This window comes from Mytilus edulis, chromosome 3 (genome assembly GCF_963676685.1).
Source record: "Mytilus edulis chromosome 3, xbMytEdul2.2, whole genome shotgun sequence".
NCBI classification, from domain to species: domain Eukaryota; kingdom Metazoa; phylum Mollusca; class Bivalvia; order Mytilida; family Mytilidae; genus Mytilus; species Mytilus edulis.
Genome location: NC_092346.1, coordinates 45,761,873 through 45,775,462, shown reverse-complemented (window position 1 = coordinate 45,775,462; position 13,590 = coordinate 45,761,873). Strand labels below are relative to the sequence as shown.

The 13,590-nt window shown below is 31.2% G+C and overlaps 1 protein-coding gene across 1 annotated transcript; it reads right to left on the bottom strand.

Moving 5' to 3' along the window:
* Positions 1 to 2,186: 2,186 nt before the first annotated feature.
* LOC139514306 (protein MIS12 homolog) lies at positions 2,187 to 13,359 on the bottom strand. The gene is made up of 8 exons (XM_071303370.1): positions 13,342 to 13,359; positions 9,294 to 9,704; positions 8,659 to 8,817; positions 6,914 to 6,981; positions 6,491 to 6,589; positions 4,837 to 4,980; positions 4,167 to 4,287; positions 2,187 to 2,544 (listed from the first exon to the last, which is right to left on the bottom strand). Exons 2-8 carry the CDS (start codon positions 9,691 to 9,693, stop codon positions 2,447 to 2,449), a joined length of 1,089 nt encoding a protein of 362 aa, XP_071159471.1. The 5' UTR covers positions 9,694 to 9,704; positions 13,342 to 13,359; the 3' UTR covers positions 2,187 to 2,446.
* Positions 13,360 to 13,590: the final 231 nt, after the last annotated feature.

Sequence of the window (13,590 nt, the reverse complement as noted above, 5' to 3'; positions counted from 1 at the left end):
CAGGTTGAAATAAGTTCATAAAACATAATTAAAGCAAACAAGTTGTTACTGTTGGCATAACGGACTTACTTCCCTTTCAAAACAAAAAAGAAAGAAATCTAAAATGATTCAACAGACGAAGAAATAAATACATGTAATACACGATTGAAATAAATTCATGCAAAAGCTAAAATGTTTTTATTGTTGGTATTTGTTTACTATATAGTAGGGATGGCAACGAGTACTCGAGTACTCGGGTACTCGCTCGGAAGAAAGAGTACTCGAGTACTGTTTTAGTACTCGGATACTCGTTTGCTGTATATATTTCTCTTCACATGTCCACTCCGTTGAAATATTCCCTTCGTAATACTAAATAAAATCAATTTTAAAACAACATAAATATGTTTATCCTTAGGTTACTATTTGTTATAGTAGTACCAGCAACGTCCTTTCCTTCCGAGGGAATGTTTTCATGTGCACTACTTGAAACAAAAAATATAAAGTCAAACAGTCTTTTGTCTGAAACTGTTGACCAGATCATATTTCTTAACAAGAACAAAGTAACCTGAGGTGAACCCTACGCACCTGGTTAGAGACGTTTTTACTGTGTTTATATACCGATCAACACTTTCATGGTTTAATAATTAACTCATCACAAGCCGTAAAACTTACTTTTGTTCGTTAATTAAGACTTCTATGTTAACGTGATTGATATGAGATGTTTATCTAAATTAATTTAATAACTAATTTGAAATTTAACTATAATTGTTTAATTTACAATTTAAAGATAGGCGAAAGTACGATATTGACATTAAAACCCAAAAGTCGAAATTAAACTGACAACGTCATGATTAAAAAAAGGAAAATAAGAAAAACGGTAGTGCAAAAAAACAAAACAAAAAAAGACTGAGCGACACAAAATTATATGCAAATATTTTTAATTTTCTTGGATTTTGGTACATCAGAGACGTGTCTCTGGGTTTATGATCAGGTACACAAAAAATAATTGATATTATGATAGGTTATTTGTAGAAAGGGCTGTCGATAATTCATTGTTTAATTGACACTAAAAAACAGAAGAGCAAGATATGTTTGTAGTACATTTGTCTTATGTTTATGAAAGGTAATAACAACAACACTGCATTCCACCTAAAGTCTAAATTTTTAAATTGACATTTAAGATTCATCCGAGTACTCGCGAGTACTCGAGTATCATGACCGAGTATCCGAGTATTAAATTTCAGATCTTTTGACATCCCTACTATATAGACAAATGGAAGTATAGGATCTTGATAACAAATATTGAAGACTTGATTGCTATGATAGGCTGTCAGTCAAAATACCACATGTGTAGATAGTTGGTAAGATAAATTCGTCACATGGTGTGCTGGTGAACTAATACGAGATATATTGGGCCAGTAAACTCCTTATGGGGATTCTAGCTTTGCTCTCACCCCATATGGAATTTACTGACACCATATATCTCGTATAAGTTACTTACACACCATGTAACTAATAATAATATAAAGGACCACTATATTTAGTGTGTGTAATGATAGAATAGTGTGCATATCTGTTTTGCATGGTTCATTGGTCATTTATCTTACCCACTATATAAACATGTGGTATTTCGACAAGTGGCCTATATTTTTTATCAAGTCTTCAATAACGTAAGTGTTAGGAACCTACTTTCATTGTTCTATACAAAAACAAATGCCAACAATAAAAACTTGTTAGCTTTAAATGTATTTTGTGAATTTATTTCAATTGTTCATTATCAATTTCTTTGTCTGTTGAAACTTTTAAGATTTCTCAACACCATGTTGTTTGTATAAAGCGATATAACACCACGTCTAACTGTGAATTGAAATAAGCCCCGCCTACTAACCTAATATGGAACCCTTCTTACATAATATGGAATATACATGGTCTCCACACGGTTGCTTTTAAACAATCGTATTCCTAGAAATGTATAGGAGGTAAGATAATAGTGTATACCAAAAATCAAATAATGCCATTATAAATGTATTCTATTCACTTATTCTAAAGTATCTGAATCAGTAAACTAAGATGATGCTGGAATAATTACAAATATGACTCCCCTCTTTTTAAAGTGAATTAGCACATTCAAAAAGTGAATTTATTGCTGTTGATGCAATAGTTAAGATAAACATAAAATTTCTATTTCAAAAACATATAGAGCATAACAGTGGAAATATTTCATTACTTTATTATATAATATGTTCTGTAAACAAAATATATAATAGATATACAGGTATTTTCTCTGTCAATATGAAGTATCTGTCAATTTACTCTGACAATTGATCAATAATTATTGTGAAAACTCTCCAATATATTTTTACAAATATAACAGTATCATTGCACATTATGAACACATTTTCAATATTGCAAATATATGAAAATAAACTCAAGACAGTTGTATTTCGAAATGATAGTCATGGACACATCATGTTTCTGTCTTTGCTAGTTCTAAAGTCTGTACTATACTGATCATCTTTTTCACTTGGCTAATGGCTTTAAGTGTGTCATCTTTAATATCTGAAACTGAAATTAAAAAATAATTCATAAAGATAAACAAGGTATATCTCATGAAAATAGGCTAAAAATTAGTAATAGATCAGTACAAAGGATTTTAATAAGGTTGCAATTTACAATTTTTTTTCCAGGATGCTACAATAGTAGTAGCATATTGGAGATACAAACTTATTTTCTGATAAGAACTTTTTCATAAATAAAAAATCAATTATTACATAATTTTTTTCAATATCCCTGTTCATTTCTATATGCATTTTTTTCAATATCCCTGTTCATTTCTATATGCATTTTTTTCTCTCTTTACCTAACAATTCTGCATTTTAAAATTAATGTATAATTTCAGCTTTTGGTATATGGAAGAGTCCCTATAAGATCCAAACAACCACCAGTCAGAATTAGTCGTACATCTAATTTTAAATAGCATGTTATTTTTATTGACTGTGTCTAGTTTACTCAATGGTCTCTCATAACCTAAGGGGAAATAACTCCTTGAAATCACTTTGTACATTTGTGTCATCATTTTCATATTTTTTAAAATCTTCTAAGAACCCCAGATATTTCAGGAATGCTTAAAATTATAAATGAAAGGAGTAAGGACCGATTTTTGCCTCAAATTTCAGTTTCATCAGACGAAAGATTTAGACCACTTTTTAAACACTTAAGTTTCTATTTCATTTGATTCAATTATTTTATGTGAAAGATTTTAACTCATTTAGTCATAAAAAACGATCCGATACAAGCTAAAATATGAAAAACCTACCAAATATGCCAAAAAATGTCACTTTTGAGATGGTTTTTGTCAAAAATGAAAGTGGCCGCATCCGTGTTCATCCTCAATCTTTATATATGTTATGTATTATCATCAAATACAAATTCCATTTTAATATTTTGGATGAACACGAATGCGGCCACTTTCGTTTTATACGGAAACCGTCTAAAATTTAACTAAAATGCTTGAATTTTAATGATTTCTGTAATTTAGCATGACTTTATGGTGCTAGTACTCAATATATGTGCATTGTATGGCCAAAAACAGCCAATATTTATGTAGCAGAACCATTCTACTATCCAATAAATAACTAAAAGTTTACATTTTAACAATTTTGTAAAACTGCTATATCTTGGGGCCAAAAAGGGCTCTTACCGGACATACTCCTTTATTTTAACAAACCCATTACTGAAAAGAGGCCTAACCACTTATAAATAAACTGTATTTGTAAAACTGATGGCTGTTATGGAGTCTGCACAATGACCAAATTAATAAATAAAAAAAAAGGAAGATGCTGTGTGATTGCCAATAAGACAACTCTTCAGAAGAGACTGAATGCCCTACAATTATTTGTCACTGTAAGGTATTCAACAATGATCAAAATCCATACCCCATAAAAACGCCCTGATATGACAAATGTAAAACAATTCATATACTGTGGATTCATTATTTTCCGGGTTTCGTGGGTAGAGGTGAATCAAAATTTAAATATTCAACGAATAACATGTTTGCAATAGGCTTTGTATACAGAGATTGGCAAAACCATGAAATCAAATATCTACAAAAATGCAAGTTTTCAGCATTCCACGAAAATTGATACCATGAAAATAAAGAATCCACAATACTCCATATTAAAACTTACTTCCACATTGGCTTGTCATATCTTCTATTGTTTCTAGTTGTTTGAATGATTTATCAAAGATAGACTGTACTTGATCCATCTCTGACAGGTCTTGTCTAAGTATACCATTCGCATATCTTATCTGAAATTATATTGGAATCAGTTTTCAATATATATATTTCATTCATATCCTGTGTGAATCAAACTAAAGTGACATACAGAAAAATCAATTCAATTTCCCTTATAAACATGTATCTTAGACTTTCAGCATATGTATATTTGGAGATTTTAAGCAATTAGATATACATGTAAGAAGATGTGGTATGAGTGCCAATGATACAATTGTCCATCCAAGTCACAACTGTAAAAGTTAACCATTACAGGTCAAAGGCCTTAGTGTTTGCTCACAGGGAACAGCAGGCTATAGTCTCAAAGAGACAGCATCCAAATTTCAGACACAACATTTTTTGTTTTTTTAATCTAAATAAATTTAACACATTTACTGAGATTTAAAAAAAATATAGAACCATATCTTGCTTTAAAATAGTTAAATTCAGTATATTTTTTGGTCAATAATGAGAATATAATGCTGTCTTGTCCTATCAAAATTATAAGGTGGAGGATCTATATAAGAGGCAGTTGGTAAATTTTAAACACATATTATTTTTCTGCCTTGTCAGATGATACATACCGTGAGTAATTTGTCCTCAAGTTGTTTTATTTCAAGATCAATCTGTTCTTCATCTGCTTCAGTATACTGGTTGCCTGCTTGGGCTTGATCCTCTGGTAATACAACATGGTCAGGGATTTTAAAAACATTTGTCATTAAATATTGCTGAAAAATAATTTGCAACAAATGAGAATAATTTCAAATAAAGTCGTACATCATCTAGTATTGATTAATTTCCACAAATGTTTTCAGTGCATGATGTTATCTGTAACTTCTATTTTAGGGAGAAATCATTTTACATGATCAATGTATCTGTGAGCCAATCATTTGTTTGGGAATAGGTGGAAAGAAGTTTGACTGAAATAAAATAGTAACAGTATGTGTTTTGATCATTAGAAGGCTGTGCTTTGACATCTAGTTGCTTACATCTACCTCATTGGGACTCTAGTGGACATGGTAGAAAGCTGTCTTGTTGGCAATCATACACCATCTCTCTATTTTATTAACATATTTTTTACCATGCATAGTTTTACATATAATTAGTACAAAGATTCAGTTCTGTTGATATTTGATCAATTTGTTATGCTATACAGAATGCTAACAGTTTTGAGTATGATTGACAATTTGGTTTGAAGGGGTTGATGTTCTTGATAAATTTGTAAGGCAGTATTTCCAGAAGTAGGTTTCATATCAAAGACAAATTTAAGATGAATATCCTGCCAACTGTAGCTACATTTGTTATTGAAGCCACTAATTGTTTGTAGCAAAAAAGGACTAATTAAATGCTTGAGGGAGGTCTTTTATAACTAAAATAATCCTTAAAACATAAGTAACATAGGCTTTGATCATAAATTATTAAACATTTCACACTTGCTTTGCAGAAAACTTAACCCTGCTGCTAAGTGTCTCACTTATGAGATTATGCATACCCTCTTTTAGCTTTAAGACTTTTTTTCCCTCAGCTATCGTTAAATAAATAAATTTGGTGTATTAACTGTCTTCTGATTGGTTAAAAAGAATTAGGTTTATTTTCAATGTTATCAATTTCTATGGCGACACGCCCACTCTAACGTTGTGTATTCATACGCAAACATCTGTGTACGTTGTTATCCTTATTAATATATATCTTTGAGCCTTATTTTTGAAAGAAATTTATTTATAATGAATGGCAATAATTTATTTTGAATTTATTGAACCATAAAATTAATTTTTTACTCTTCACATTTAACATAATCTGCTTCGCGGATCATTCAATGTGATGAGTCAAAAATTAATTTTATGGTTCAATAAATTCAAAATAAATAACAGCCATTCATTAAATGTAAATAGGTAAATAGTATGAAACAAAGTTTTTAGTTCACAAATTCTGCTTCATGACACAGATTTTGACTTTCCCCAGCCAAATTCAATAGTTTATATCTCTAATACAAGAACCTTTCATTTTTTCCTGCTTCCTAATTATACAATGTATAAGCTCTGTTATTTTTATGAAACAGAGGAGCAAACATCTTTATGGACATGAAATTTTGAAAAGCTAGCTGGTTCAAAAGATGAAAAATAAAAAGAATTGAATTATGCATTGGAGCAAAATGGTTTTATCAAGGTGGAAATGATAACAAATTAAAAAATAATTTACAATTTGTCACTTGATCAGTTGGGATATGTATGATCTTACCTCTAAAATATCAAAAGATCTGTTTAATTTCCTTAAGATGTATTTCATCATGTTTTCTTCTCCTTCTTGCAGTTGAGTAGATGTCATTCCATTAGGATACTATAAAAGAATGAAGAGTTACCTCCCATGTCGAATTTTCACCAAATAAACATTATTTTTGTCCTATTTAAAAAATATTATCAACATCAGTTCATATACACATATAGTGTATATGAACTGATCCGCAGATTTAACATTATACATTGACTTCCAAGATAAATGAATAATAATGGAAAATATTAGAGGCAAGGTTCACCAAATTTTGATACCTGGTGGTGACAAGAAAACCCCATCTCTAAACATTTCATTGTTTATACATAATTAACAATAGTTCTTTTAATAAATTTCTTTTACAAAGACCTCTTACAAAATATTTGGTCTTACCTGTGATTTTATATATTCTGCTAGAGCAGCCAAACTTTCTCTGATGTACTCAGCCAATGCATTATACACTGAAATTACCAAAGGGAATACAATTACATGATTATAATAATTAAATCAGTTTATATTTTCTGAACACTGCTGCGTTAAAAAAAAATATTATCAAAAGTTCTAAAACGTAGTTCTTACTGGATTCTTGAAATCATTCTGACAGCAAGGTAAACAATGCCAATGCAAAGATCCAGTTAATTTTGTCATGACCTGACAAAATTTACTAGTGGAGCAAGAAATGCTGATTCTTCCATAACACCTGCGTTCAACATTTTTATTTGTGAAACTCATTTTACCTAATTTTTAGTATTTTGTGTATTGTAAGTTGCTTGATGATATTCCAGAGTTTGAACCTCAAACTAATTGCAACAGAAAATGTTTTAGTTCTAATCTATAGCATTAAGCCCCAAATATACACAGAAAAAAGTCCCATAAAATCTAATTTGAGGAAAACCCAAAATCAGCATTGATCAATTTCTTATGGAAATTAACATCTAATTGGAAAGTGAGATAACTCTTCAAAAATTAGTATTTTTTTGTCCTTTTTTTTATTGATTTTCCTAAAATTAATGTAAAGTATGATACTTTGATGGGGTTATAAGTTTGTATTTGACTATCGTTTATATTCTTCTGCTCATGAAATGTACAAAAGCCAAGTGTTATGGGTATTTTTTTTTTGGGGCACATTTTTCATAAAAGAAATTGCAAATTTATGGCTTTGTGACCATTTTGAAAAAACAATGTGAATAATTGGTATTGCTTATATCTGTAAATTATATTTGTTCAGCATCTACCGTGTTTAAAGAAAATTTAAACCACAAAAAGAAGAATATATGCTTAATCAGTTTGATTCAATTTGAGATTCTTTACCTTAATCTAATAAATGGTCAACTAATGAATTATGATATCTAGGTTGCAGCTTTATAAAAGATATGAAAACACCTTTAGAGCTGTTTGTTATAATCTAAAGATGGCTAAAATATCAAGAGTCAATACATTCTGTGAAATAGAAGGGGTAAAGTTATAATTTTGTATAAATTTTTTATTGATGTTTCTGCCTTTTTTTGCAGAGTTATCTCCCATATCAATGCAAATCTCCATAAGAATTATAAAATCATGCTTTTTTAATTAGTTTTTCTCAAGTTAGATTTAATGGTACTTTTTTCTGTGTATGTTTGGGGTATAATGCAAAAGATTAAAATTTAAAAATCTTCTGAGGCAATTACTTCAAGGTAAGGGTCAAATTTATGCAAGATTGACTGGACTATGATGTTTTCTTTTGGCCAAGGTGTTTTTTGTCTTTCTTTAACTTTTGCAATATTTGCATTTATATAAATAAACCCTTGCAGATGATATTTGAATTAACACTAATTACCATACATACAACTCAGTGGCGGATCCAGAGGGGGGGTTCCGGGTGTTGGAACTCCCCCCTTTTTTTTGGCCGATCAATGCATTTGAATGGGGACATATAGTTGGAACCCCACCCCCCACCCCCCTTTATCCTGGGTTGGGAACCCCCTTATTAAAATGGCTGGATCCGCCCCTGCAACTACTGTATGATTGATCTCCTTCAATTTATATCTTAAAGTACTTGGTAAACCTTCTTTTAGTTTTACTTCTATCTTTTATCTTTTAGTACTTCACAATCAAATGTAACACTCATGAACATTTTTTCATAAATTCATAGCATTTACCTCCATTCATGAAAGATTTTGGAGTAAATCCAAAATATTGTGTTTCATATTCTTCTAGTGGATCTTCATCAGAGTCATCTCTATCACATTCACTGACACTTCTCAGTACAGATCCTTCAGAAAACACGCTGTCACTCACAGACGCCATTGTTTTATGTCCTGAAAAATTTTAATATTGTTAGAGGACCATTCAAATTAAAGATCCATAGAGTGGATGCATGGAAAACGCTTTTTTCCAAAGCAAAATATCCACATAAAAAATTGTCTTGCTTTATTAAAGAGTGACTAACAATGAGAAAATCTTTTATATATGTATGAGCATGAAATATATGTATTCTTTTTTTGTTTTGTTCCAACTATTGAATCAAATGACTTGTCTTTTCGAGGGGGTCTTATTGGTGAGGGGGTGTGGTTGGTCCCCAATTCCGCTTATTGCTTGGTCAGAATCCTGTATGTCACTTGTCATTGTTATAATAATGCTTGTAATTTCAAGTGTCCAGCTGGACTTTGTTTCCTGTTTTCATCCAAAATAGTTTTTGCTTTCATGTGTCACACTTACAAAAATGGGCAAATGTACAAAAACCACTTTGCTCAAATTACAGTTGAAACAAGTTCATAAATTATCTTTAGTTTACCTTTAATTCTGTTGACTTCTGTTGAAACAAATTTGGTTGCAGGATTTTCAACTGAACTATTTTGCGGATCATTTGTGGAGATACTAGCACTTACACTATCACATGATTTAGAAACATTTTCAGGTGATTTAAAAGTGTGTTTATCACAGTTCGACAAATTTTTATTTTTATTTTCATGCATTTCGATATTTTTAATTTTTTCTATTGTTTCTTTTACTAATAATTCATCTGGTGTAGCAATGTTAGAATTTCTATGTGCATCTTCCAAAAATGATGGCGATGTGACTGTTATTGCAGGTATTCTTTCCTCTTGATTGTCTTCACATATACTTCTCCGTTTTCTTGTTTCTTTGTCGTCTTGACATGACAAACTTCTCTTTCTGTTTCTTTCTTCAGACATAATGACTAAATCTTTAAAATAAAATCACTCATCATTATGTATTTATATAATATGCAAGCTTTCATTTTGTTTTTCTCATCTTTCTCTCCAAAAGATTTTAAGTGGTCAAAGAATCAATATGGATTTTTATCTTTTAGAAAATTTTCAAGCAAAAAAGCTGAACAAAACATCATGAACATTGAGTGCCATTGGAAAAAAACTTGGGGATCCAGGCTGGTCCCTGGAGAAAATGTTAAGTATTTTTCCTTATTTATTGCATATTAATGTGTAGTTTTTAAACTGAGATGCACAATTCATTTCACTAGCGTAATGAAAACAATTCTTCAAAACAGCTCTGCACTCCACATTGCAAATTCACCTTAGACCCTCCATGCACCAAAATTTGTCTAGGGAAGACACTGTTATCACCACCAATTTTTTTGACAAAAAAGATCATGGCACAAAAAGTCCAGGTGATATTAAAATGTCCCTACCCTGCTGGAAAATAATCTCTTCAGCTGGGTAGTGGCATCAATAATAAGAAATATTGACTAATCAATTTCTCAAGAGTTCATATTGAACAGTTAATTGATAGAAAATAGGGTTATTTTGCTGCTTTCTGATTAACTGCAATAATCGGTTCTTAACATTTACCCCACATTTGTCGTCAATGTCCCCTAGACCAAATATAATATTCCAATCTATATATTGTCACCAATTAAAATCTATCTGACTAACATAATAAACTTAGCACTAGCTGCTTATCTATAATACTAAAATAACGAGGTCCAATTTGTCAGCCATCATCACGTAAAAACGACGAATCAAAGAATTCAACTTTAGATATAACTAATATAGTACAAAGGTGTAGATTAAAAATTACACCACTCCAGGCCCTTTTGTTTTCCAAGTAATTAATATTGCCAATAATTAAGAAGTTCTGGGTTGAGTCCGATACCGATACCATTAGTATATTCACCTGTTACCTATTACCTTACCTGTACGTTCCGCATCTGACAGGCGCAGCACCAGGATTAATATGCTATATACACGGGTCATAATCACAGGGTTGACACTACTAAATTGTCAAATTGTTACCAATTGTAGTATTTTAATCAGTAAGACTTTCTAAGATAACGATACGAATACTTAAAATCTGGACTAAAAATAAAGCGTATAGGTACAGTTTTCAATTTGTTAGCGGGCATGACGTAAAACAGCGAATCAAAGAATTCAACTTTATTTATAACTAATGTAGGACAATGCTGTTGATTAAAAAATACTCCATTCCAGGACCTTTTGTTTTCCAAATAATTAATATTACCAATAATTGATACATGTAAGTTCCAGTTCGACGGGTTCAAACAGAAAGATTTGAAAGCAGAGAAAACTGTGTATCTTATAATCAGCATGACTTTATCACATGACAATACTAATACTAAAATAAGGCTTGCGCATATAGTTATATACTTTAATTCAGTCACGGACCTGTGATACACAGGGATCTCCATGGCCTGTTTAACGATGGCGCCCCGCCATCGTTCAAATGTCATGCGCCATTGTCAAATGACTCGCGCCATCGTTAAATTGTCTTGCGCCATCGTTAAATGTCTTCCACCATCGTTCAAAACTTCATCGTTTTTTGTAGCCCAACGCCATTTTTTTTATCAATTATAATCAAATGCATGTAATTGCATAACCCTGAGGCTTTTTATGTTATAATCCAATACAGTTCTAACGCCTGAGGAATATACGGATTAAGATCGCTAATCACTTGTACCTGGGCTTGTACAGGTAGATCAACAAACCAGACACGAGAATTCTATCTGAGGATAGACGATTCATTTGTCGAAATAATCAACTAAGTTTTAGCAAATGATTATGATAATTTAGATTAAATAAATAAATTAATAATCCAGTTACAAATAAAACAGTTAAACAAGTCGAACACTTGCTTTGTTTTGACTTACGCAATCAGCATCAACCTTTTTGAAGAAGTACAAAATAAGACGCAAAACAGTAAATATATTTCATCGCAAATAACTCGAGTACTGCTGTAACGATAATTTAGAATTACTTTAAAAGTTTAAAAGTAAAAACTTTAAATATTTCCTGTAAAGAAATATCGTATCGTAATTCCGAATTCATTTCGTATATTACAATCAAATTGATACATCCGCGTTTCCGGTTTCTATTCAGACTCGAAAGATACATGTTGCACAGCATCAATTTGACAGATAAAGTCATTAAAAACCTTTTCATTCATCAAAATTTGCTTTGCAAATCTCTTTAACCTTTTACATAACCCGTACGAATCGTTTTGTTGTTGCTGCAAATCAGCCATACCGGTAATGGGTTCTGAATTTGACAGTGTCCATGAAAAATAAGCTCCACATCATATGATTTTTAATCCCCATAACAATTACCAAAAATACAAGAAATCTACATGGGGACCTTCATGACAGCTTTTGGTCATTCTCGACTAAGGGGGGACCATGAAGACTTGGCATTTGAATGGTTAAAAACGGCAATAAATGAAAATATTGATACTTCTAATTCTATAATGAAAATTCAAATAAATATAATTTAAATAAGCAATGAATTAGCATGTTCACCATTCCTTGTATGGAGGGATAAAATACTTCCGATCGCGCTACACTGTACAACGTTGACACGGTTTGTAATGGTGAAAGTTCCTCCATCGTTCAATTTTCATCCATGGAGATCCCTGATACATGTATCACGGGTGTGTTCTAGTATAATTAATGATGATCAAATGTTTTGAATGTCAATACAAATTCATTTGAATTTAATCTAAACACAAAAAAGACTAAGAAAGTAAACTCATCATACTCATAGGTACATGTAAAAAAATTTATGCAAGATGTGCCTTTTTCACTATAAAAGATCTATACTATTCAGTATTCAGTGAAGCTTGAATGAATAATAAAGCTTATAAGCTAAATAAAGTACAAGTTGCAGAGCTTTCAGCATGTTCAGGAATCGGACTCTAAATGCTAAATGTTTTGCCAAAAACACAGTATTAAAATCAAACTTTTTCTTCAGACTGCTGAACATGTGTTGGAAATGACGATGCGTACATTTTTGTGACATGGTGATAGAAGTCACATGACAGATCCGTCTGAAAAACATATTCAGTTCTGGCCTATCACTGTATCAGCTGATTATTCATGATTTTACATGTTTTATGTCAAATTCATAACGAGTTCAACGAATTTCCAGTATTGTCGGTGCAGGTTAAGTCTGAGAAACCTGATAGAAGAAAATTACAAGATGATGTCTAGTGATGAAATAAAATGGCTGTATATCTCTTTCGCCAATACTCAGCAATAATGAATTTTAATTAATCGCCACAATTTGTATTCTTTCACCAAATCCAAAATGTTGACTGCCAGCGGAAACCCTGCTTTCCAGTATTGTTATCAATTATGCACAATATTTGTTTTTTGTTATCTGATACTGAGTGATAAAAAATCGAACTTTGTTAATCATAAAAATCAGTAATAATTTTTGTGTTTTCAATTTCCATCGAAGTTTCCCTCAAATGGGCTCAAATGTAATGTAATACAACAATGGGAAAATTTATATATTCATATATTTCACTTCGTCTGAGAAATGAGCAGCAAACCTTTATTTATTTTGACCTACCAAAAAAAGAGCAAAACTGTGGATCAGATGTTTGCGTTCCGGCTGGTTTGTTCTGTCTTTTCAGTCTTTTCAAAGTAAACAGTTCAAAATTTGGCGCTTTTATCTGCCTAATCTCTAAATGTAAACAAAGTTTGGTGAATACAACCATATCTTGTCATTTCATATAATACTTATTTTCTTATCTTTGTTTTAATATCTAACAATATTAACGTATACAACATTCTAAATCTTTTCCTTTGTGAATCTAAT